At 46.8% G+C, this 24,323-nt stretch overlaps 2 protein-coding genes and 1 long non-coding RNA gene across 14 annotated transcripts in view; 2 read left to right on the forward strand and 1 right to left on the reverse strand.

Moving 5' to 3' along the window:
* Positions 1 to 13,632, forward strand: part of LOC109553492 (GON-4-like protein) — an 89,466-nt gene extending 75,834 nt beyond the window's left edge. For 4 of the 10 annotated variants that reach the window (XM_070779601.1, XM_019953534.2, XM_019953542.2 and 1 more), the window contains exons 22-32: positions 657 to 912; positions 1,536 to 1,720; positions 2,578 to 2,775; positions 3,987 to 4,130; positions 8,894 to 9,037; positions 9,145 to 9,264; positions 10,382 to 10,495; positions 11,041 to 11,251; positions 11,735 to 12,362; positions 12,440 to 12,542; positions 13,123 to 13,632. In XM_070779601.1, coding sequence (XP_070635702.1) covers positions 657 to 912; positions 1,536 to 1,720; positions 2,578 to 2,775; positions 3,987 to 4,130; positions 8,894 to 9,037; positions 9,145 to 9,264; positions 10,382 to 10,495; positions 11,041 to 11,251; positions 11,735 to 12,362; positions 12,440 to 12,542; positions 13,123 to 13,272 — 2,253 coding nt within the window. In that variant the 3' untranslated portion in view covers positions 13,273 to 13,632. Of the gene's footprint in view, positions 1 to 656; positions 913 to 1,535; positions 1,721 to 2,577; positions 2,776 to 3,986; positions 4,131 to 8,893; positions 9,038 to 9,144; positions 9,265 to 9,955; positions 10,289 to 10,370; positions 10,496 to 11,040; positions 11,252 to 11,734; positions 12,363 to 12,439; positions 12,543 to 13,122 lie in introns of those variants that run through there. The other 6 variants (XM_070779603.1, XM_070779610.1, XM_070779631.1 and 3 more) reach the window with 6 other exon arrangements.
* MSTO1 (misato mitochondrial distribution and morphology regulator 1) lies at positions 13,626 to 17,840 on the reverse strand. Of its 2 annotated transcripts, XM_019953571.2 has the most exons (14): positions 17,700 to 17,840; positions 17,455 to 17,590; positions 16,885 to 16,954; positions 16,715 to 16,790; positions 16,387 to 16,441; positions 16,162 to 16,300; positions 15,859 to 15,976; positions 15,649 to 15,783; positions 15,388 to 15,540; positions 14,963 to 15,094; positions 14,706 to 14,890; positions 14,370 to 14,474; positions 14,170 to 14,282; positions 13,626 to 13,896 (listed from the first exon to the last, which is right to left on the reverse strand). In XM_019953571.2, exons 1-14 carry the CDS (start codon positions 17,781 to 17,783, stop codon positions 13,679 to 13,681), a joined length of 1,719 nt encoding a protein of 572 aa, XP_019809130.1. In that variant the 5' UTR covers positions 17,784 to 17,840; the 3' UTR covers positions 13,626 to 13,678. The 2 variants fall into 2 exon arrangements, with proteins under 2 accessions (XP_019809130.1, XP_070635807.1); XM_070779706.1 differs by lacking the exons at positions 17,455 to 17,590; positions 17,700 to 17,840 and adding an exon at positions 17,389 to 17,407.
* A 107-nt stretch (positions 17,841 to 17,947) lies between these two features.
* On the forward strand, positions 17,948 to 22,713 carry LOC109553530 (uncharacterized). 2 transcript variants are annotated; one of them, XR_002180058.2, is made up of 4 exons: positions 17,948 to 18,249; positions 18,409 to 18,462; positions 19,315 to 19,438; positions 20,886 to 22,713. It is a non-coding gene; the product is annotated as an uncharacterized lncRNA (long non-coding RNA). The 2 variants fall into 2 exon arrangements; XR_011564045.1 differs by having other exon boundaries at positions 17,951 to 18,462; positions 19,319 to 19,438.
* The last annotated feature ends 1,610 nt before the right edge of the window (positions 22,714 to 24,323 follow it).

Here is a 24,323-nt window from a genome sequence, read left to right on the forward strand (position 1 = left end):
TTGGGAGGCAGCATCTCAGTTCTCTGAGAAAACTGCTCTGAGGAAGCAGGAGGGGGAGTCAGGCTATATACAGTTGGCAACAAGAGGGTAGGAAGTCTGAACATCAGAGATTATTATTAAGTAGTAAGGAGAACCAGGTATCAAGTCAAGTTAAGGAATTTAGTGTTCTGTGTGTGGCAAGATGGAGCCTCTGGGCTCACTGAATTCATTCCTTTCATTTGCACCTGAGCTATCTGGGGCCAAATCCTGTTTCCTGTCACCTTAAAGGGTGGCGAGGATGGTGGTTGGCTGCTCTTGCATGACACCCACTCCCCTCCAGTTCCTCACCAGTCACTGGGCGTTGGCATCTTCTGGATCGTAGGCCTTGTGCTCCCTTTTGAGAGCCCTCATTCACATTAGGAGGCCATGAATCACTGATAGCTGTGACATTTTTTGTCCTCCGATATGGCAAGAAATATTTCACAGAACTAACATCCCTCAAGCTGTACAGTGTGGCCAAAAAACAAACCCAAAAAACCCCAATCACCCCCTTTACCATCCACTTCTCACCCTCCCTTACTAGTTGATTAGCCGCAGTTCCTTCTGAAAAACTCCGTGCAGTCAGCCCATGGTGAGCTATTACAGCCCTCATGCACACTCTTTGGGGGGGTTTGCAGGAAACAATGGAGAAACTGACTTGGCTTGCATCTGAAAGGCGCATGAGTCAGGAGGGTGAGTCTGAGGAAGAGAACTCCCAGGAAGAGAATTCTGAGCCTGAGGAAGAAGAGGAAGAAGAAGCAGAGGGAATGGAAAACCTGCAGAAGGAGGATGAAATGATGGACGAAGCCATCGGAGACCCTGCCGAGAAGCCTCCTGCCACCTTTGACTCCCCAAAGGCTGCTCCAGAAGTGGAGACCAGCAGGACCCCACCAGGTGAGTAGGACAGGCCTGAGTGGGGGTGGGTCTCAGGAGACCTCATTGACTCAGGGACATGTGCAGAGTGGCTAGCTTATAAAACAGGTGCCAGTTCCCAGAAGAAATCCTCTGGATCCTGCCTGCCAGTCACCGTTCTCCCAAATAGATGTTTAACATGCTGCCATTGTAGAGAAGAGATGCTCAGAAATTTAAAATTTGACTCTCCATCAGCTGGTAGATTTGTACTCTGTTTATGCAGGTTTTTATACTGGTTCTTAATTCACATGTCATGTATTAGGTCAAGAGCTATGTTTATTTCAGAAAGTGCTGCTTGTTCTTCACCAGGACATAACCCCTGAGCGCCCAGCATCAGACCACACCCACTCTTTAGACTTCTGTGTTCAGTATGCAGTAGCTAAGCAGCTCATTCCATCCCAGATGGTGCAGTCATGTTGTTGACTCTGCATAGAGCTGACTTTACAGGAAGAGACATACCTGTCATAGCCTTTTTCCAGCAGCTTTTCTCCCAAATTACTATGTGATGTTGATTAGGGGAGTTGATGGGGAGGGTGCATTTGATGAGTTGAGAAGAGCAGAGATTGCAAGGACAGAGAAACAGTTGTTTTTCTGTGTATCCTAAGGAGAGAGCATCAAAGCTGCTGGGAAGGGCCGGAGTAATCATCGAGCTCGCAGCAAGCGAGGCAGTCGGGCCCGGGCCAGCAAGGACACCTCCAAGCTGCTGTTACTGTATGATGAGGACATCCTCGAGCGAGATCCACTCCGGGAGCAGAAGGATTTGGCCTTTGCTCAGGCTTATCTGACCAGGGTAGGCAAATGCTGCTTCCTGTACCTACCAGCCCCTCTGTTTTTAAAATGAAGTCTGCCTTTCAGGCTGCACAGGAGCCTTCTCTGCCTCTACCTTTGTTTTCCTGGAAATAACCAAAAGAACTGTGTGAGTGAAACCACAAGGACACCGAGTTCAGTCTTCAGCCGATTTATTATTCCTGCCCATCATACTACCCCTCTGTTGCCCTGAACCTGGGGAAAGGTGATTTCAGCATCATCCCTAAGAGAGTAGACTAATAAGAACCTTACCTGAGCCCTTGGCTTCAGAGGAACAACATGTACACTGACCAGAAAGTGGACCTCAGTGATCTTCAGGGTCATGAACCTGCCTGTTTTTCTCAGTGGTCCCTATCTCATTCTTTTGGTAACCACCTAATTCTTTATACCCCCAGCAAGTGGAGTTCTAGCAATAACAATCATGGGTTTTCTTGTTCCTGATATTTTACTAACATTCCTAATTTATGTATTATTTACCCTCAGATGATACCATGCTGAAATATATGTAGCAAGCACTCCTTATCTATTTCAACATGGAGGTGAAACCAGGAAGGAGAGGTCCAGGCTGTGAGCTAGAGAAGAGTTTACCTGATTTTGCGGGTAGCACTGTAATCCCTGGAAAATAGAAATTTTCGCATTCCTCGCTGTCAGAAAAAGAGCTCTGCCTTGCTCATGGCCCTGTGGCCTCCATTAATCATCAGATCTTAGGACCTGTCAGAGGAGTAGCCTCTGACGGATAATCTGGAGCTCTTTAACAGTAATTCTTCCTCCTTCCTCTGTCCCATCATTTCTTGAGGCCCAATGAAAGGGGATTGGATGATTGAAAGTCCTCTCATATAGGTCCGAGAAGCCCTGCAGCATATCCCTGGCAAGTATGAAGACTTCCTTCAGGTCATCTATGAGTTTGAGTCAAGCACTCAGAGGCAGACAGCTGTGGATCTCTACAAGAGCCTGCAAATTCTGCTCCAAGACTGGCCTCAGCTGCTGAAGGACTTTGCTGCTTTCCTGTTGCCTGAGCAAGCACTGGCCTGTGGATTAGTAAGTAGAGAGGGGGGCAAAGACCACACACTAGGATCCCTGGGTCAGAGCAGGACTAGGCTTGGGTCGTGTTGATCAGGACTGTTCCAGACTCCTGGCTGTTTCCGTAGATAGCCTTCCCCTAGACCAGGGTCACGAGAGCCACCTCCTTTTCAAGGGATGGTCTTCCCAGCTCCTGTTCTCTCCTGTTCTCTCCATGTAGAGTGAAGGGTTTGACCATTGAGTGGAGACCTTAGGTATATCATAACTCTTTGCTCCTCACTGTTGCAAAACAGGCTTTCATTCAACAAATACTTATTGAGTACCTGCTATTTGGGGCAGAGTTCTAGGTACTAGAAATGTAATAATTATAAAAGACTAAAATCCTGTGCCTTCATGGAGCCTATATTCTCATGGGGAAAGTCAGGTGTTAAATAGTATATTGTATATTGTAAATATATATGTTATAGAAGTGATAAAATATATAAACAGTAAAATATGTTTAATGCTTTATAGTGATAATGTTGTAGTTTTATACACAGTGGTTTGGGAAGGCCACGGTGGTTACATGACATTTGAAATGTTGGAGAATAAGTGTCTGAACTTGAGGGATATCCCCATAGTTCTGGGTTTCTTGTCAGGATGTATAAACACAGGAGTAATGGATATGATATTATTATATTATTATGTTCATATTGTTATTAGCCTGATAGTCTTAAAGCAGTTAATGGTCATGGGATGATTATACATAATTTTTTCTTTATCATTATGAGGATCAAATGAATACATACGTGAAAATACTTTGTAAACTGGCATGTGTCTGATCTCACAATCTTTGAAAACTGTAAGCAACTTGAGATATAGAACTCTTAAGTCTTTCATTTACATCTTAGTTTTCTTGAGTCGGTAGATGCCAGTAACCCAAAGTAGATACATGCTAGGGTCTTAAAAAAAAAAAAAAAAAGATCTTACAGGGAATTCCCTGGCAGTCCAGTGGTTAGGGCTTGGCACTTTCACTGCTGGGGCCCAGGTTCAGTCCCTGATTGGAGAACTAAGATCCACAAACCTTGTGGTGAGGCCAAAAAAAAAAAAAGATCTCACTGTTGTAAACCAGAGCCTTGTCATCCCCTATGTCTCCAGCACAGTTTTTCTTGGTTTTTATGTGTAGAGCTCTCACGTCCTTCTCAGGCTGCAGAGATGACTCCTCTTTTGCCCTCTTTCCACTCTGGTAGTTTGAAGAGCAGCAGGCTTTTGAGAAGAGTCGCAAGTTTCTTCGGCAGCTGGAAATTTGCTTTGCAGAGAACCCCTCACACCACCAGAAGATCATCAAGGTTCTCCAGAGCTGTGCAGACTGCTTGCCCCAGGAGATCACTGAGGTATTCTGTCCTGTCCTGTTCCCCTTCCATTGTCATCTTGGCTTCTGGCCCTTCATTCTCCCTTCCCTAAGCAATCCTCACTTCTGAGCAATGGACTTCCTGGAGGGGATGAAGATGGCAAGGAGGTTTTAGGCTTACCTAAGGCATAAAACATTTGAGTGAGGTGGTTACCATCTGAAACCAGAGCCTGACTGCTTCTCACAGGCTCAAGAATGCTATAAATACCCTGGAAGGGAAGTTAGGGAAGGAGGTGATGGTCTGGGTGGAGGGTTGGTTTCCCTCCTTGCTCTGCCTTGAGTTAGTGCCTGAGCTGGGGACCAGTAAGGCAGGGCTAGTGAGTAGTGAGTGTCACTGGGAATCAGACCTGTTAATACAGGCATGTCTAACCAAGACATGCTGCTAAGTCGCTTCAGTCGTGTCCGACTCTGTGCGACCCCATAGACGGCAGCCCACCAGGCTCCCCCATCTCTGGGATTCTCCAGGCAAGAACACTGGAGTGGGTTGCCATTTCCTTCTCCAATGCATGAAAGTGAAAAGTGAAAGTGAAGTCACTCAGTCGTGTCCAACTCTTAGCGACCCCATGGACTGTAGCCCACCAGGCTCCTCCGTCCCTGGGATTTTCCAGGCAGGGGTACTGGAGTGGGTGCCACATGGGAGCTCCCTAAATGTGCATTGATGGAGGAATGAATGAAGACCTATTTGAAGTGAAACGAGAGTCGGTTAGTTGTGTCCCACTCTTTGGGTCCCATTCTATACAGTCCATGGAATTCTCCAGGCCAGAATACCGGAGTGGGTTTCCGTTACCTTCTCCAGTTAATCTTCCTGACCCAGGAATTGAACTGGGGTCTCCTGCATTGCAGGCTGATTCTTTACCAGTTGAGCTACCACAGAAGCCCAAAGACCTATATATACACAATGAAGTATTACTCAGTTATAAAAAAGAATGAAATATTGCCATTTCCAGTAATATGGATGGCTGGATCTAGAGATTCTCATACTAAGTGAAGTATGATTTAATTCACTTGATAAGTATACTTATCATACTAAGTATAGAAAACATTTGGTTTATAATATAGAAAACCTATGGTTACCAAAGGGGAAAGGTTGGGTATGGTGATAAATCAGGAGTTTGCGATTAACATATTCACACTACTGTGTATAAAATAGGTAACCAGTGGGGATCTACTGTATAGCACAGAAAACTATACTCAGTATTTTGTATTAGCCTGTAAGAGAAAAGAATCTGAAAAAGTGTGTGTGTATATATACATATATGTATATATATATGTAATATATATATGTGTGTGTGTATATATGTTTGTGTATACAGACATACTGAATCACTGTGCTGTACACCTGAAACTAACAGAATGTTGACAATATTGTGAATCAACTATATACATCAGTTAAAAAAGTAATAATTCAGGCATACCTCAGAGACATTGCAGGTTTAATTCCGTACCATCATAATACAGTAAATATTGCAGTAAAGTGAGTCACATGGATTTTTTGGTTACCCAGTGCGTGTAAAAATTATGTGTGCACGTAAAAATTACGTGTACATGATGAAGTGAAGTGCGTGTGTGCTCAGTGAAGTATGTGTTTCTGACTCTCTGTGATCCCATGGACTATAGCCCACCATGCTCCTCTCTCCATGGAATTTTCCAGGCAAGAATAATGGAATGGGATGCCATTTCCTACTCCAGGGGGTCTTCCCAACCCAGGGATTGAACCCACATCTCTTGTGTATCCTGCACTGGCAGGCAGATTCTTCACCCACAGTGCCACCAGGGCAGCCCAACCATAGTTTATTAAGTATGCAGCAGCATTATGCTTTAAAAACTGTACATACGTTACTTAAAAAGTGTTCACAATTTGTAAATCAAGTATATTTCAACTTTAAAAACATGCTAGGGAATTCCCTGGTGGTCCAGTGGTTAAGACTCCAAGCTTCCATTTCACAGGGCCTAGGTTCAATCCTTGGTCAGGAACTAAGATCTTGAATTCTGCACACAACAGCCAAAAAAAATGCTAATCAGCATCCATGTCTTTAGCAAGTTGTCATCTTTTTGTTGCTGGAAGGTCTTGCCTCAGTATCGTTGGTGCTGACTGATCAGGTAGTGGTTGCTGAAGATTGGAGTGGATGTGGCAATTTTTTTTTTCTTTCTTTCTTCAAAAAACATTTATCTGCCTGCACTAGGTCTTAGTTGTGGCATGCGGGATCTTTTGTTGCAGCACGTGGGATCTACTTTCCTGACCACCCATCAAACCTGGACCCCTTGCGTTGGGAGTGTGGAGCCTAAGCCACTGGATGACCCGGGAAGTCCCCACAATTTCCTAAAACAATGAAGTTTGCCCCACTGATGAGCTCTTCCTTTCATGAATGACTTCTCTGTAGCGTTTTACTTACAGTAAAACTTTCAGAATTGGAGTCAGTCCCCTCAAACCTTGCTGTTGCCTTGTCAACTAAGTTTATGTAACGTTCTAAATCCTTTGTTGCCATTTCAACAGTCTTCATAGCAACAGCTTCCCCAGGAGTAGATTCCATTTCAAGAAACCTCTTTTTGTTCATCTGCAAGAAGTGACTTCTTGCCGCTCAGGTCTCGTGTGGGATGTAGCGTTTAGCCCCATCCGCAGGCACCACAGCTGGCTTAGTCCTCATGCTGCTCCTGTCACATCTGCCGTTACTCCCTCCATTGAAATCTTGAACCCCCCCTCAAAGTCACCTGTGAGTGTTGAAATCAACTTCTTCCAAACTCCTGTCAGTGTTGACTATTTGGACCTCTTCCTGTGAACCACAAATGTTCTTAATGGTATCTAGAATGGTGAATCTTTTCCAGAAGGTTTTCAGTTTTCTCTCCCCTGATCCATTGGAGGAATCACTGTCTGTGTCAGCTGTAGCTTATGAAATGTATTTCTGAAGTACTGAGACTTGAAATTAGAAATTACTCCTTGATCCATGGGCTGCATGATGGTTCTTTTGCTAGCAGGCACGAAAACATTAATTTCCTGTACATCTCCATCAGAGCTCTTGGGTGACCAGATGTATGGTCAGTGAGCAATAGTGTTCTCAAAGGATTGTTTCCTGAGTAGTAGGTCTCAGCGGTGGGCTTCAGATATTCAGTAAACCATGCTGTCCACAGATGTGCTGTCGCCCAGGCTTTGTTGTTCCATTTAAACGAGCAGCCTCAGAGTAGATTCAGCACCGTTTGGAAGGACTGTAGGATTTTTGGAGTGGTAAATGAACATTGGTTTCAAGTTAAAGGCACCAGCTATGTTAGCCCCTAATCAAAGAGTCAGCTTGTCCTTTGAAGCTTAGAAGTCAGGCATGACTTTTCCTGTCTAGTTACAAAAGTCATAGATGGCATCTTCTTCTAATAAGTCTTTTTCTACATTGAACATCTGTTGTTAGTGTAGCCATTTTCTGGATAACTTGCTGTAGCTTTACGTTAGCACTTGCTATTTCATCTTACACTTTCATGTTGTACAGATGGCTTCTTTCTTTAAACTCTATGAACCACTTTTTCTAGCTTCAAAATTTGCTTCTGCAGGTTTCTTCACCTGTCTCAGCCTTCATAAAATTGAAGAGAATCAGGGTTTGGGGGCTTCCCAGGTGGCTCTGTAGTAAAGAATTCACTTGCCTCTTGGCCAAGCATGAGAGTCGCAGACAACTCCGTTTCCACCTTTGTGCCAGGAAGGTCCCCTGGAGAAACAAGTGGCAACCCACTCCTGTATTCTTGCCTGGGAAATTCCACGGACAGAGGAGCCTGGCGGGCTACAGTCAGTCCTTGGGGTGCAAAGAGTCAGGCGTGGACTGAACAACAACAAGGCCTTTTTCTGGAATAGGCTTTGACTTAATAGAATGTTGTCACTGATTTGATCTTCTGGTTTGATCTTAGACCACAAAGCTTTCTCCATATCAGCAAGAAAGCTGTTTTGCTTTCTTATCACTTTTAATTTCCTTCAAGAACTTTTCCTTCGCGTTCATGGCTGTTTGGCACAAGAGGCCTAGTTTTCAATCTGCCTTGGCTTTAGGCGTGCCTTCGTCACTAAGCTTAATCATTTGTTGCTTTTGACTTAAAGTGAGAGGTGTGTATCTGTACCTTTCCATTGAACACTTAGAGGCTTTATAGGCCCTAAGTATTCAAGTGAAATTGGCCTAATTTTAATATTGGTGTGTCTCAGGGAATAGAGAGGCCCAAGGAGAGGGAGACAGATGGCGAAACTGTTGGGTCAGTGGAGTAATCAGAACACGTACAATCAGAACAGTACAAGTCCACTTCTCTTTTGGGTGAGATGCGTGGTGTTTCCAAGCAATTACAGTAGTAACATCAAAGGTCACTGATCACAGATCGCCATTATAGACATAATAAACAATTTTGTAATATTGTGAGAAGTATCAGAATGGGACACAGAGACACAAAATGAACAGATGATGTTGGAAAATTGGTGCTGATAGACTTGTTGACCCAGGGTTGCAATGAACCTTTAGTTTTAAAAGAAAAGAAAAGAAAAGAAAAGAAAAACCAAAATGCTGTGTCTGAGGCGTGATGAAGCAAAGACACTAAATCGAGGTATGCCTGTACTCCTGTGTAGGCAAGCAGGGAGGGAGAGGGAGTTTAGGAGTTCTTAATCAAAGAGCATCTTCTGTGTGTCTCCCAGTTGATAAGGAAAGTAGACCTCAGAAGGATATTGGATTGATTTGGAATGGTGGTCTAGAGAGGCTCTGGAGACTTCATCTTTCCTTCTGCAACTCTCCCCAGCTCAAGACACAGATGTGGCAGCTCCTCAAGGGCCACGACCACCTACAGGATGAGTTCTCCATCTTCTTTGACCATCTGCGCCCAGCAGCTAGCCGGATGGGTGACTTTGAAGAGATCAATTGGACCGAGGAGAAGGAGTATGAGGTATAGGCCGTGAGGCTGCAGTGGGGGTGTCCAGGGGGAAGGTCAGGTCATATGTAGGAGGGACATCTGCCCAGAGTCTTTGTTGAGTGGGACCAACTCCTCCCCAGTTTGATGGCTTTGAAGAAGTGGCACTGCCTGATGTGGAAGAGGAAGAGGAACCTCCCAAGATACCCACAACCTCAAAGAACAAAAGAAGGAAAGAGATTGGGGTCCAAAATCACGATAAGGTACGCCCGGTTGTTGGGGATTATCCTGAGTCAAGCCTTGCATTTTCTAAGTGGTTCTCTGGCGTAGGATGGTGCCACGCCTCTGTGAGCTGAGGCGGCCATGGAGCAGGAACCTCAGGTCAGGTCAGGCTGCTGTGCAGCACACCCTGAGCCCATGGGAAGAACAGTGCAGTGGCTGAAGAGGTCCCCCCACGATTAACTCATTAGAAGGATCTGTTTCTCTGGCTCAGAGATACTTCTCTTGCCCTTGGGTCTTCCTTTCTGTTCCTGTGAAAAATAGGAATCCTGACAACAACTGGTATCTAGCCATATTCCAAAGCATCATGTATCTCCTGTATTTTACATGGATTATTCAGTTAATTCTCATAGTTACCCTGTGAAAAGATTGTTTTGTTTGCATTTTACAGAAGAGGACACTGAAGTGCCAAGAGGGGCCGTTCCCAGGGTCTCATGTTTGATCAGGGGGGGGTCGTTTGGCTCCAGAGCCCGCTTGTACTCGTTGCTCTCTGTTCTCTTCAGGAAGTAGTTTTTTTTGGTCCCTGTCCCTTTACTACACGTCTTGTACTCTTTCTTGGGGAAAACACTTCTTAGTTACCTGAATGACCTTGGGCAATTTATTTAATCTTTGTTTCAGTTTCTTCATTGTTAATGGGGATAATAACGGTACTTCTGTCTTGGGTTTATTGAACAGAGAGTATCATTGAGTGAGCCTTCCATATGTACAAAGCCCTCTCTCAAGGGGATTGGAAGAGAGGGGAGAGCTCCAGGCACAGGGAGACAGAAACAAAGGCAGACGAGTGAGTAGATCACATCTCATGACGGAGCTCTCCAGTGACTTTGCCTCAGATTGTATTCCACTTAAATATTTCCTGCAGCATCTGGGCAATTGGGATCCGTCCGCCTATGGCTCATTTAAGGATTGTTTCAGGGATGCACAGTAGGCTTTAATTGAGTTTGGCCATTCATCTCCCCAGGCAGTGTGAAGAAATGGCACATAATAAATGAGAAAGGAAGCAGGGGAGGGGTCCAGGGGCGGGCTTGTTCGGATGGCTCACAACTCGGCTCCCTCTTGGTGCCAAAAATGTTTGCCAGCTAACCAAGCCCAGGTGTCTCCTAGGAGGCCGAGTGGCCAGATGCGGCCAAGGACTGCGCCTGCTCCTGCCATGAGGGAGGTCCTGACTCCAAGATGAAGAAGAGCAAAAGGAGAAGTTGTAGCCACTGCAGCAGCAAGGTGAGGAGAGAACTGGTGCCCAGGGGCATTAGAGCTGCTGGGGTAAGCCCCAGGTACTCTGCTGTGTGTGGTATTGTTACCCCAGATCTGCGCATTATTGAATTCCTAGAAAGATCACACATGAATAAATAATATGCTGTATACATACTCATTAGTGTGTGTATGCAAATAGAATCTTTAAAAATATAAATAACAGATTTTTCTTTTTAAAAGGAATCTTTTAGGTAAAGTTTTGAAATAGGGAAAAATACCAACCAGTTCATATATTTCCCTCTAAGATTTTTTTTTTAATGAAACAAACATGTGTGGGGAAAACAGCTGAAGGGTAATGCTGGTTCTCTAGGCTTGGTTCCCAGCAAAAATACAGTCCTTGGTTGGAGGAGGAGGGATAGAATGCAGCACTCTGGTCTGGGCCCTTGAAAATCCTTGGAGCAGCCATGCATGTTGCTTGACTTGCTGAGCATCATGGCAGGGCTTCTTCCTGTGGTCAGCCCCCAAGACAAAAGAGGTTAGGAGACCCTTGACCCAGAAGGCCATCCCTGCAGGTCTGTGACAGCAAATCCTACAAGAGCAAGGAGCCCCATGAGTTGGTGGGCAGCAGCCCCCACCGAGAGGCCAGTCTTATGCCCGGTGCTAAGGAAGCTGGGCAGGGCAAGGACGTGATGGAGGAGGAAGCCCCAGAGGAGCGAGAAAGCGTTGAGGCAGCCCAGAGCAGGACTGGCAGGAGTACCAGGAAGGGAGAGATGCCTGCTGCAGGTGAGTGATCCGACTGCCAGCCCAGCCTTTCTCCCTTTATTTCTGTCCCATTCTCACATACTTCACGCAGGGACGTCTTTGAGCCTGGAAAATACTGGTCTTTTCAGGGATAGACTACCACCTTTTTTACTAATAAACCAGTAAGAAACTCTTCTCCTGTCTAGCCTTAATTTTCTCTCCTGTGGCCTCAATCCTCTTGTAGGATTAAGAGTGCTTAACATCCGCATGATCCAGCATTTTCTTCTTGTGTTCCCATTCCTGAACCCCTTCTCCTTATCTGCAGATCCTCTATGATCTGTATTCTAAAGACTCAGCTACTCTCAGCTTTGGCAACGGACTTTATATAAACAACTCTAGCCCCTGCCCTCGCCTCACTCTTGTACATCAGAACTTTAGCACAGTAGTTTGCCAGAGTGACCCCATGGCAATTTGTAGTCCTTAGATGCAGTGTGCCCCTTACGTCCTTATTTTCCTCCTAAACAGGATTGGCAGCAGGGAGCACTTTGCCGTCCCCTCAAGAAGTGACTTTTACAGACCAGCTCCTCCTTGATGGCCCGCCACCACCCTGCTCACCAGAGACTCCTCAGCTTCCCTCCACAGCTGGAACTGTGCTGTGCGCTGTCAGGAGTAACCAGGCTGGGCCTGCAGTTCTCTCCGGCCCCAGGGCATCCCCCAGACCTCAGCATGAGGGGGAGGACCATAAGCCAGGGGCTGAGTTGGAACCATCCATGCCCTGGGATGCTTCCGAAACTGAGAAATTGCCTGGAACTGTCGAACCCCCTGCCTCCTTCCTGAGTCCTGTTTCCTCAAGGACTGGAGACTTCGGGAGAAGACAGGTGCCTGGGAGAGCAGACACACAGGAGAGCTGGCTGCCTTCCGGCCGAGCTGGGGTGAGCACAGCAGACGGGATGTCCCCTCTGCGTGGAGTTTCTTCAGCAGGAGTTGACACTGCAGAGACTTCTAAAGCCCCTAGAGGAGGTTTGGCTAAAGACAGTGGAGCACAGGGCAAGGGCCCAGCGGGCGAGCTGCAGGCGAAGGCCACAGAAGCTACAGTCTGTGCCAACAACAGCAAGGTCAGCTCCACTGGGGAAAAGGTGGTGCTGTGGACGAGGTAGGTACGGACGGGGGACGTGTGTGTTTGGAAACGCCAGCTTCCTGACTGAGACTGATCGCCGTGTGTGGTTCCAGGGAAGCCGACCGCGTGATCCTGACCATGTGCCAGGAGCAGGGAGCGCAGCCGCAGACTTTCAGTGTCATCTCCCAGCAGCTGGGAAATAAGACCCCTACTGAGGTAAGCAGGGTGGGCCTTGCTAGAGCTACAAGCCCTAGAGGAACCAAGGAAGGGTTTGGCAAGAGGGCGGCTTGGCCAACCAAGATGATTGGGGATTGTAAAGTTCTGCCCTGAGTAAGACCTGGACTTGTCAGCACGGATAGTAGTGGCTCTAGAAGAGAAAGTGCATTTTTGAGGGAGAAGCCCCAGATTGCATTTTAGTTTTTAGAAGGAATGTGACTTTGGGCGGTGTTTCGCCTCTTGACCCGAGTTTCCTTATCTGTAAGGAGGACTCAACCCTCACAGCCTGTGTTCCACAGACCAGATGGTTCATGTTGGTGTATCATATAGCTTGCTTGAGTGAGTGCATGCCAAGTCGCTTCAGCCGTATCCAACACTTCACGACCCCATGGACTGTAGCCTCCCAGGCTCCTCTGTCTGTGCGATTCTGCAGGCAATGAGTGGGCTGCCATCCCCTTCTCCAGGGATCTTCCTGGCCCAGGGATCAAACTTGTGTCTCCTGCATTGGCGGGCGGGTGGTAAATGTTAACGTGTCACTAACTTAAGAAGGGTGTCGTCAAGGCCCTCACTCTCCTCCTAGGTTTCCCACCGTTTCCGAGAACTCGTGCAGCTCTTCCACACAGCCTGTGAGGCCAGCTCTGAGGACGAGGACGACGCGACCAGTACCAGCAACACAGACCAGCTGTCTGACCATGGGGACCTGCTGTCTGAGGAAGAGCTGGATGAGTGAGACCCGGCATGTGAGGCGCCATCTGAGGATGGAGCCCGCCGGGCCCCCTGGTGGTCAGGGGGAGGGTGGGGCGCTGCGCTTCGCTCCTGCAGCTCTTGAGTGTGCGGAGCCGGAGGAGCAGGGGCCAGGGGCAGTGACAGGCAGGCTGGGGTCGCACAGTCCTGCCGCCCTGTGCATCTTTTATGAGGACCTTAGAGACAGCTGTGAAGAGCACTGAGGGAGTGGGCGCAGTCCTTTCTGTGTTGTGTGTTTTTCTGTCTGATGGTACATATTTATTGTTGTGTGGTCTGATCACAGTGTTTCTAAATGTAATAAATGCGTGTGTTGGTGTAGCCAGTCCCAAGACACTGAGCTCCTGCACCCAGCAGTTTTTATTGTAAACCAGTCCTTTCCTTCTCTGGGCGCATTAGTCCACGAGTCGGTCGTCGCCGCCCTCGTAGCACTGGGCCAGGCTGCGCAGGTCCTGCAGCGTCTCTTCTAGGTCATCCTGTTCCACCCCAGCGTCCATGAAGCTGGCCCAGCGCCGCAGGTCGAGTTTGGAGAGATCTTTGGCCAAATCCCCCAGGGCCCGGTTCAAGGAGGAAGAGGAGCAGAGGGCCCCGAGCACTGGGATGCTCTCCACCGCTGCAGAGAGAGAGGATGGGAGCTGTTCTTCCTGGGGCTCTGTCGCTCGCATGGGGAAGTCTGGGCCTCTGGCAGACTTGACTGTATAGTAAACTACACAGTGTCCTGTCCCCTTTGTATACCAGCAACCAGGGCAAGAACACTTCTCCCAGGAACCACAGAGTGAATAAAGGAGTGTAACCTGGGCCCCTCCCCAGGACTTTCATCCATGAAGGGAACTGGAAAAGTCTCTCATGCTTGAAAACCTCTGGGTTTTCTTCACTTGCTACATACCTGTCCCTGTTGGGAGACCATCCAGAACTGAACCGTGTTGGCTGAGGCTTGAGGAGAAGAGGGAGGGGTAAGGAGGGACTACCTTGCAGGGAGTCAGCAGCAGATGAGAAGAGCTGTGGGGGCGAGAGAACAGCAGCCGAGTGAGAGGAAGTCAGGGGAGGTCTGAGGTCTGCGAGGAGAGGAGCGAGCATTCTACTGACCTCCTGACTCTAGGCTGCTGCTGCTGCAAATACTGGGCCAAGACTTCTTCCCCAGTGGCGCACGCATGGAGCGGGGAGGGCAGAGGTGTCCCGGGGGCGAGCTGACTGCCAGAACAAAGCCAAAACCACCTTTAATCAGTGGCAGCTCGAATGAGAAACTAGGACTTATGTTCTCAGGCCGTCAGCTTGATCAGGATGCTCAGAGTCTGTTTTACTAATAAGTGGGGCAGAGGGAAGGTGAGCAGGGCAGTGCCATTAGGCTGTCCGGAGGTATCAGGGAGAAAAGCATGTGGAACAGAAGTCTGACAAGGGCTCCTGAGGACCACCAGTCCTTACCTGGTGTGGTGTGCTCTGTCCAGACCCCTCAGCACCACCGACTGGGCAAAACAGCATGTTCCAGAAGGGTCCCCACATGCAGACAGAGGGGTCCATGGGGTGGCCTCTCCAAGCTGCATCAGGGTATCAGGGAGGGACTGGCTTGGAACTGAGGGGAAGGGGATAGTTGCTCCTGCTGTCACCACCTAAAGGCAAGGAAGAAGTCAAGTTATAGAGCCTTTCTCAGCCCTGACCCAGCTCTTCACAAAGCTTCATACCTTTTTCCCAGAGAAGTTCAGCATATCAGCCAGATGAACCATGGAAACTGGTGAGGAGCGTAGGCGATAAGGAACAGTGACTGTGTCCAGGGCTGTAGCCAGGATGGCACCACAGTGGAAGGGCAGAGTGGCCTGTAAAGAGGATATGAAGAAAAGCACTTGGCCTTTTGGGTGTAGAAGAGAGGCTGTGTCAGCAGAGTAGTAATGGCAGAGAGGTCTGTGTGCCTTGGGACAGAGCAGGCGTGTGCTTGGCCCCGGGCTGGACAAGCATAGGACAGTGTCATTTAAGAGGCCACATCAGGGCCGAGTTCAAGATGAGGCTTCAGAATAGATCCAGCAGCGGGTAAAGGCTGATTTGGGAGCGTGTGTGTGCGTGTGGTGCCCTCTTATTAGCTATAAGTCAGAACAAGAGCATTGAGTCTTACGTCATACTGCAGGAGAGGGAAGCTGACGGGCGGCTCGGGTCGCAGCCCCAGGCTCCCACCCAAGGATAAGGGGCAGACCAGAGAGCTGTGAGCAGACAGGTGCACCAGACCGAAAGCTGTGTTTAACAGACGGTAGATGTTTTTCTGCAGCTCCTGGTGAAAGAAATGACAGCAGTTTGGTTTAACCAATGTTCTCACTGGGCTGCATTCCTTCATTTCTCCCTGGGGCTCTTCCCCCCACACCCTGGAAGAACTACTCACCCCAAGGCGGTACGGACCAGGGAGCAGGCCCCAGGTGATTATTCCCCTCCCTGAATACTCGTCTTGTAGCAACTCCGCAGCCTTGGCGCCCAGCCCAGAGAAGCCATCATGCAGGTCACACAGAATCTGGAAGCCCTGGAGAGAGGTGGAAAGTGAAAATGGGCAGATGAGGGAGGTTTCTACCCCACTGCCCGCCGTGCCCTCAGCTACCTGCAGGTAATCACACTCCTCCACGTAGAAATGCAGCCTGTCCTCCAGCTCTTCCAGGTACTTGGGTTCCTTCAGGATGCTCTCCCCTTGGCCGAAAGCCTCCAGGCGGCCTGCCTCCCTGCCACACAAAACCACAGTCTGGGACTTACAGGACTCCCCCACTTCTGTATTTCTGCCTAAGATCTCTTGTTTTGGAGGAGGGCAGGGAAGATGGCCTCAAGAGCCTCATCCAACACTGGTGGGGACCCACATTCTTGCCTTAGAGCCTCTAGCTCCCCACCCCGCCAGTACCACACCTCATACCCATCATGGTTGTACTTGTGAATCATACAGATGCTCCGGGGGTGGAGATGGACTCTGAGGAAGTCTGACCAGACTCTGATACTGCCCTCTGTGGGCATAACTGGTTTTGGAGTTATAGCGTTGGTGAATGGTGGGAGACCTGAAGAAGAAGCAGAGGCAATGTGCCTTTCTCTGTGTTCCTGCACTGCCCAGTTCCCCATTCTGCAGTCCCTGGAGAAGTCTCACCTTTGCCATTGGGAATGGATTTGACCCTCCAGGTACCATCACTACTCAGCACTCCCTGGAAGGGAAAAAAAAATCTACATTTAGGTCCAGGCAGTCTAGAGGCAAACACTGATTTATTCCCCCCACCCCTTTTTTTTTTTGCTGGCCACACCCTGTAAACTCCTTCCTGTTCTCATAGTGGTCACAGTCCTTTAGGAGGGAAAAAGTGCTTTTTCTTAAAATACCATTCTAGGGCACTGCAGATGACCAAAATGCTCTTTTTCTCTGCCCCAGTGGAGGCACTCTGGTTGTACCACTGGGCTTACAAGTTCAGGACAGAGGCCCTCACCTCTGCACTCAGAAGGTCCTGGAGATAAGGGTTCTTGGGATAGAGCTCCTCTTTGTGTGTGGTGAGCTTCCCCTGCCTGAAAGAAAGTGGAAATTGATCATAGTGTCAGCTTCCTTGAGTTCTCCAGCTTCCTGCGCTCCTTCCCAACTCCTCTCCAAAATCACAAATACCATGCTATTGCAGCATCTAGCTGTTTGTCCCTGTAGAGTCCACCTTCTTGCTTTAGAGAGCTCAGACTACCTGTACAGAAATAATAGGCAATGTTAGGTAAATCCCAGCCCCTCCCGTCCTGCAGCTAATCTTCCTCCCATCACCTGATAACCTGCTGACACCCTCACTCCAGCACTTGGCCTTTCCAGGCCTTCTTGTAATATACATGGGCTAGAAAAAACCCCTGCATAGGAAAATCTGGATTCCATCCTTCATTTCCCAGCTTAGTCATTAGCTGTGGAACCTGGGCAAACACCACAACCAGCAGTTCTAGGGGAGCGCCACAGCGCTGAGCATCACACTGTCCAGGGACAAGCAGCCCATTCGAGACCGCTCTTGAACGGAATAGTTTTCTTTTCTTGCGTCCCCTCGGGTGTCGGCATAGTGTGGTTAGCTCTCCCTATGGCTCCTCATCTCTAGTCCCACAGGCTAGTATAGTAGGAGTCAAGGATCTTGACGCGAACCGCTGCTAGAAACTCCACACGCGAAGGGGAACACTGGTAACTGGCTGACCCGGGCCACCACCTAACCCTTCAGATCCATGAGGATGAGTCTCGGCGTGTAGGTCTCTTGGCCATGTAATGTCCGGCCGGTCCGGTACAGGACGTCGGGGCACAGCTCTCCCGGAGGCTCTTTGGCATCGGTCGGCCTGCACAACGCAGCATCCTGGGGAGGCACAGAGGAAGGACTGGACTCGGGCGGCGAGAGGAACAGGCCAGAAGCAAAGACTTCTGGAGACCCGGAAAACTCAGCTGAGGCGGCCAAAAGACCTTACCTGCTGGTTCCACCAGTGCGCTCCCACGAAACCCGCAAAATGTCCCAACTGCAAAGTGAGCACCTCCCGAGCCCCGCCCGCCATGCCGCGCGGCTCCGCGGAGTAGAGCGGCAGCTCCCTGCCCACCGTTGCTCCTTGTGGATTGGCTCAGCGGGATGTGGGTGGGGCCTCATCCCCGGCGTCCTATTGGTCCATAAACACATCCTTTCCCATAGGATAAAAGAGTCGTTGGCTTTAAAGACCCCGCTTACTATACCCCGCCTCTTCCTAGCGTGGACCAGTCCTGCTTACCAGTTGTCGTCCAGGGGCGGGGCTCCGCGGCGTTTGCCGGAAGTTGTAGGCACGCGTGCTCAAGCGCCCCGCTGAAGCGTTTTTGGGTCTGCGTCTCCATGTGGGCTCCCTAGCGTTGTTCCCTGAAGATTCTCATACATACTCCTTGCGGCTCTTGCAGCTGTTGCTTCTTCTTTCAGAGGGTACTTAATGCTGGCTAATAGCGCCTCAGGCAAAAAATAAAACCTTGCCAGAAAATAGACTCCTGGAGGACGAAATGGTAACGCACTCCAGTATTTCCCCTGGGAAACCCCATGAAGAGAGGATCCTGGCGGGTTACAGTGCAAAGGGTCGCAAAGAGTGGGGCATGACAGAGCACAGCACAGGAAATAGACGCTTACTTAAAGCCTCACATGCGTTTTCTTCTTCTGTCCAAAAGTCATAGCCTTCCTGATGTGACCCTGCGGACTGACTCGCTCGTTCGCTCTGTTATGTAAGTCAATCGGAGTACGTATTCTTTTGCTTCTGCATTTTGTTCAGTATTGTTAAATTCTTCCCTGTTCTTACATATACTTAGAGTAGTTCATTTTCATTGCTTCAGAATTCCATCTTATGATTATACCTCAAATGATTCACTGCGGATAATAGACTTTGAAGTTGTTTCCAATTTGGGACTATTAGCTGCAACGGTTAACATTCTTGTGCATGCGGACATGCACACATTTCTGTTGCGTATATACCTAGGAGTGTAATTGTTGGGTCATGAGAATGAATATGTTTGGATATGGTAAATAAACGTCTCTAAATTTACCAATTTACAGTTTCACCAGCAGTATAGAGTTTTCAGGTGATGCTCCATAACCTTGCCAACATTAAAAAATTTTTGTCATTATCATTGATTTTGATTATCGGTGAGATTGAGAACATTTTTTTGTATGTTCATCACCTTTAGAATAGTCACTTTTGTGAGGTGTATGAGCATGTTCAAGACTCTTGCTCATGTTTCTTTTGGATTGTCTCATCTGTTTGTAGGGTAAGTATTTGATTCTGAATACAAGACCTTTGTCAGTTATATGTGTTGAAACTATCTTCTCCCACCGAATTATATTAACTCTCCCAGTATGTCAGTTTTTGTTTTCTTAGGCTATGTTATTAATACATACTACTTTACATTTCCTGATGGATTGAAACTTCCACCATTACAAAACTATCCCTCTTTTTCTCAAATAATGCAGTTTTACCTTAATACCTATTTTGATAGTAATATAGATGAACCAGCTTTCTTTTGATTAGTGTTTACATGGTGTAATTTTTTTCACTTGTAACTTTAATTTGTATTTTGAAGACAGTATAGGCCAGAAGCAAACACCAAGATGGGAGTATACATATATGTGCTTTGTCAGGGAAATGCCTGTGTGGAAACATCTCAGGGAACCAGAGGAGGCTGGGAGTCTCAGACCTTGAGGAAGGTATGAACCTAGTGAACAGTAGAGGTAAGGTAGAAGTCTGCAGTTTGTTTTTTTAACCCTTATTGAGGTGTTTTTTATATACACTAAATGATTTGTGTCATTTATATCCATTTTAAGTGTTTGATTTTGTAAATACAGAGCTGTGCAGTTATTACCATAATTCAGTTTTAAATCATTTACGTCATCCCCAAAAGATTTTTCCTGTGTGATTCCAGGTAAACTCTGTTCCTACCCCTAATACCAGGCAACCACTAGTTTACTTTTGCCTTTATAGATTTGCCATTTCTGGACATTTCATATAATTATACAAAGGTGGTCTTTTGTGTTTGGAGTCTCAGCGTAAGGTTTCTGAGTTCCTATGTTGTAGCATGTGTTAGTATTTTGCTCATTTTTGGTAATCCATTTTTAAGTTGATGAAGAGTTGGCCTTTCTTCACTTTTTAGCTATTATGAATAATGTTGCTGTGAATAGTCTCATGCTGCCGGAACACAACTCTTGTGTGGACATATTTTAATTTCTTTAGGGTAGACACTTAGGGGTGAAATTGCTGGATCATGGGATAACTTCATGCTTAACATTTTTAGGAACTGCCGAAGTGTTTTCCAAAGTTATATTTCTATTTTATATTGGCACTTGAAATGTTAGAGGTTTCTTTTTTTTTTTCCTCCTGTGTGGTGCGGTTTGTGGGATCTTAGCTCCCTGACCAGTTGAACCTGGGCCTGCAGCAGTGAGAGCATGGAGTCCTAACCACTGGACTGTCAGCGAATTCCGATCAAGGGTTCCTTTTTCTTCACATCCTTCCCACCACTTAGTTGTTTTTTTGAATTCGTAGACATTCTAGTGGGTGTGAAGTAGTATTTTATTGTGGTTTTAATTTGCTCAAATCACTAGTGATGTTGAGCATCTTCTCATTATCTTGTCAGCTACTGATATGTCTTTAGTGAAATGTCTATTCAAATTATTTATCTTCTTATTGATGAGGGAATCTACCCAGAAGTCCTTTATTAGAAATAGGATTTACAGATTTTGGCTCCATCTGTGGCTGGTCTTTTCATTTTCCCAGTGAAAATAAGTTTTAAAATCTTGATAAAACCCAATTTATCAAATGGGATTTGTATAGCTCACATCCTCTTATGGAAGAAATATTTGTCTAATTTTTATATAGATCACAGCTTCATATGAAAGAAATATATGCCTAATTCAAAGTCATAAAGATTTCTTCTGAATGTTTTATATTTTACTTTTTAATTAGGTCTATAATCTATTTTGGATGTCTGATGTGAATAACAGTCAAAATTTATTTTTTTGCATGTACATATCCAATTACGGCTTGATGTCTTTGTTGAAAATCAATTGCCCATAAATATAAGGGTTTGTTTCTGGACTCTCAATTTTGTTCCATTGTCTTCCTTTATGCTACTGCCTTTGACTGTGTGGATCACAATAGACTGGAAAATTTTGAAAGAGATGGAAATACCAGACCACCTCACCTGCCTCTTGAGACCTGTATGCAGGTCAGGAAGCAACAGTTAGAACTGGACATGGAACAAAGGACTGGTTCCAAATAGGAAAAGGAGTACATCAAGGCTGTATATTGTCACCCTGCTTATTTAACTTATATGCAGAGTACATCATGAGAAACACTGGGCTGGAAGAAGCATAAGCTGGAATCAAGATTGCTGGGAGAAATATCAATAACCTCATATATGTACATGACACCACCCTTATGGCAGAAAGTGAAGAGGAACTAAAGAGCCTCTTGATGAAATGAAAGAAGAGAGTGAAAAAGTTGGCGTAAAGCTCAACATTCAGAAAACGAAGATCATGGCATCTGGTCCCATCACTTCATGGCAAATAGATGGGGAAACAGTGGCTGACTTTATTTTTTTGGGCTCCAGAATCACTGCAAATGGTGATTGCAGCCATGAAATTAAAAGATGCTTACTCCTTGGAAGGAAAGTTATGACCAACCTAGACAGCATATTAAAAAGCAGAGATATAATTTTGTCATAAAGGTCCATCTAGTCAGGCTATGGTTTTTCCAGTAGTCATGTATGGATGTGGGAGTTGGACTATAAAGAAAGCTGAGCACCGAAGAATTGATGCTTTTGAACTGTGGTGTTGGAGAAGACTCTTGTGAGTCCCTTGGACTGCAAGGAGATCCAACCAGTCCATCCTAAAGGAAAGCAGTCCTGGGTGTTCATTGGCAGGACTGATGCTGAAGCTGAAACTCCAATACTTTGGCCACCTGATGCGAAGAGCTGACTTCACTGGAAAAGACCCTGATGCTGGGAAAGATTGAGGGCAGGAGGAGAAGGGGACGACAGAGGAGGAGATGGTTGGATGGCATCACGGACTCAATGGACATGAGTCTGGGTGAACTCTGGGAGTTGGTGATGGACAGGGAGGCCTGGCGTGCTGCGGTTCATGGGGTCGCAGAGTTGGACACGACTGAGCGACTGAACTGAACTGATGCTAGCGTCACTTCACCTAAGTTACTATACCTCCTTTAAAAACTTATTTGGCTGCATCAGGTGCTGGTTGCAGCTTGTGGGCTTCTCTCTCATTGTGGTGTATGGGTAGGTGCTGCTTCTCAGTAGCTGCTGCATGTGAGCTTGGGATGGCATGTGGGATCCTAGTTCCTCAACCAGGCATCAAACTCGTGTCCTCTGCATGGAAGGCAGATTCTTAACTACTGGACCACCAGGGATGTCCTTTAATTACTGTAGCTTTTTTATTTTTAACTGGAGGATAACTGCTTTATAATGTTGTATATTACATTCTGAAAATAGGAAAAGTCCTGCTTTGGTCATTTAAAAAATCAGTTTGGTTTTATTTCCATATCAACTTTAGATTGGTTGTCAATTTTTGCAGAAAAGCCTACTGAAATTTTAATATTGATTGTATTGAATTTATGGTTCAGTTTGGGGGAGAATTAATATCTTAACACTACATAGACTTGCAATCTATGACCATGGACTGTCTTTTCATCAACTTAGATTTTTAAAAATTTCCTCAGTAATATTTTATAGTTTCTGGTGTATGTATGTCTTGCACTTCTTTTGTTCAGGTTGCTAAGTACTTTATTTTCCTGTATTTTTAGAATAGAATTACTTTATTAATTTCATTCTTGGATTTTTCATTGCTAGTATAGAGAAATACAATTGGTTTTTGTAATCTTGTGGTATCGTGACTTTGCTGAACTTGTTTTTAGTTCTAGTAGACGTTAGTTCTAGGAGTATGTTACCTGAAAGTAAAGACAGTTTTGCTTCTTTCTTTTGATTCCAATTCAGTCCACTTGCGTGATGAAGAAAAGCCCCAAGAGGCCAGCTGTGCAGCAGGCTTAGCATGGAGACAGTAAAACTTGGGTCATGAGGATCAGGTCTGAAGGATCTTAAGAAGCAAAGGGGATTAGATAGGATAGGTGATAGAGTGTTTGGAAAAAGATAAATTCGTATTTAACAAATTGCAAAAGTAATGAGGCAATCCTTCAGTAAGGATTTTGTACATAATTGATAGTATACCATTCCACATTCATTAAAGGGAGTGAAGCGTATTGATTATGAGCTCGGCCTTCCAAAGATGAGAGCATTTCCCGGCCGCATGTGCAGTGAAGAATCAGGCTTGCAATCAGTCAGGTCCCGACCAGTAACCATCTGGTAAGGGGAAGTGTGGTGACATCTTGCTTTTTTGGGAGGGAAGTGACAGCCCTGGAGTTTTTAGGGGCCAGCTGCCATCGTCAGGCTAGGCTGCAGTGTCAGTGTTCCGGCGGCCCCGCTGAGTTTATCACAACACCCCTCCCCTGGTGTGGTCAGGTGTCGTCAGTGGCTGCTGACTGTGACGGTGTACCTCTTAGGCTGTGCGTGCTGCCTGTTTCCTTTTCTTTCGCTTTATATCTTTGTGGCTATGCCAGGGCTTCATTGCTGCGCAGTCCTGTAGCCGCAGCGCATGAGCTTCTCCCGCTGCAGGGCAGGGGCTCTAGAGCGCGGGCCCAGTGGTTGTGATACACAGGCTTAGCTGCCCCTCACATGGATAATCTTCCTGGACCAGGGATGGTCCCTGTGCCCTCTGCATTGGCAGGCGGATTCTTAACAACCACCGGACCACCAGGGAATTCCTTCCTTTTCTTTTTAAGTTCCTTAGAGCAGGCATTGGATTTACAAGAAAAATTGACAATTTCTAAGATATGCAGAAACATCAAGGTATAAAAGAGTAAGTACACTATTGTGTTTAAAATTTTTTTTAGAATTTTTTCTCTAGAATTTGGATGCTTCCCAACCAGTCCATTCTGAAGGAGATGAGCCCTGGGATTTCTTTGGAAGGAATGATGCTGAAGCTGAAACTCCAGTACTTTGGCCGCCTCATGTGAAGAGCTGACTCATTGGAAAAGACTCTGATGCTGGGAGGGATTGGGGGCAGGAGGAGAAGGGGACGACAGAGGATGAGATGGCTGGATGGCATCACTGACTCGATGGACGTGAGTCTGAGTGAACTCCAGGAGTTGGTGATGGACAGGGAGGCCTGGCGTGCTGCGATTCATGGGGTCGCAAAGAGTCGGACACGACTGAGCGACTGAACTAACTGACTGAGGGAGCTGAGAGGAAATGAACCTGATATTCCAGGAAATGTTTCTGTATGGTTTGAACTTTGTAATGCATTGTTGTTCAGTTGCCGTGCCATGTCCGACTCTTTCCGACCCCCTGGACTGGAACATGCCAGACTCCCCTGTCCTTCAGTTACCTCCCGGAGTTTGCTGAAGCTCATGTTCACCGAGTCAGTGATGCTGTGTAATCATCTCCTCCTCTTCCGCCGCCTTCTCCTCTTGGCCTTGATCTTTCCCAGGATTAGGGTCTTTGGCAAACATAAAGACATAGTGAAGCCACTG

Source organism: Bos indicus, chromosome 3 (assembly GCF_029378745.1).
Source record: "Bos indicus isolate NIAB-ARS_2022 breed Sahiwal x Tharparkar chromosome 3, NIAB-ARS_B.indTharparkar_mat_pri_1.0, whole genome shotgun sequence".
Classification (NCBI taxonomy): Eukaryota; Metazoa; Chordata; class Mammalia; order Artiodactyla; family Bovidae; genus Bos; species Bos indicus.

What these genes read in the sequence shown, in the direction of transcription:
- MSTO1 (XM_019953571.2), bottom strand. Translation starts at nt 17,783, where the DNA reads ATGGCGGGCGGGGCTCGGGAGGTGCTCACTTTGCAGTTGGGACATTTT. An exon ending in TCCCTCTCCTGCAGTATGAC is followed by an intron (nt 15,095 to 15,387) that starts GTAAGACTCAAT and finishes TCCTCTTTACAG; the next exon opens with GCCACTCTGCCCTTCCACTG. An exon ending in TGGTCTCCCAACAGGGACAG is followed by an intron (nt 13,897 to 14,169) that starts GTATGTAGCAAG and finishes CTCTCTCTGCAG; the next exon opens with CGGTGGAGAGCATCCCAGTG.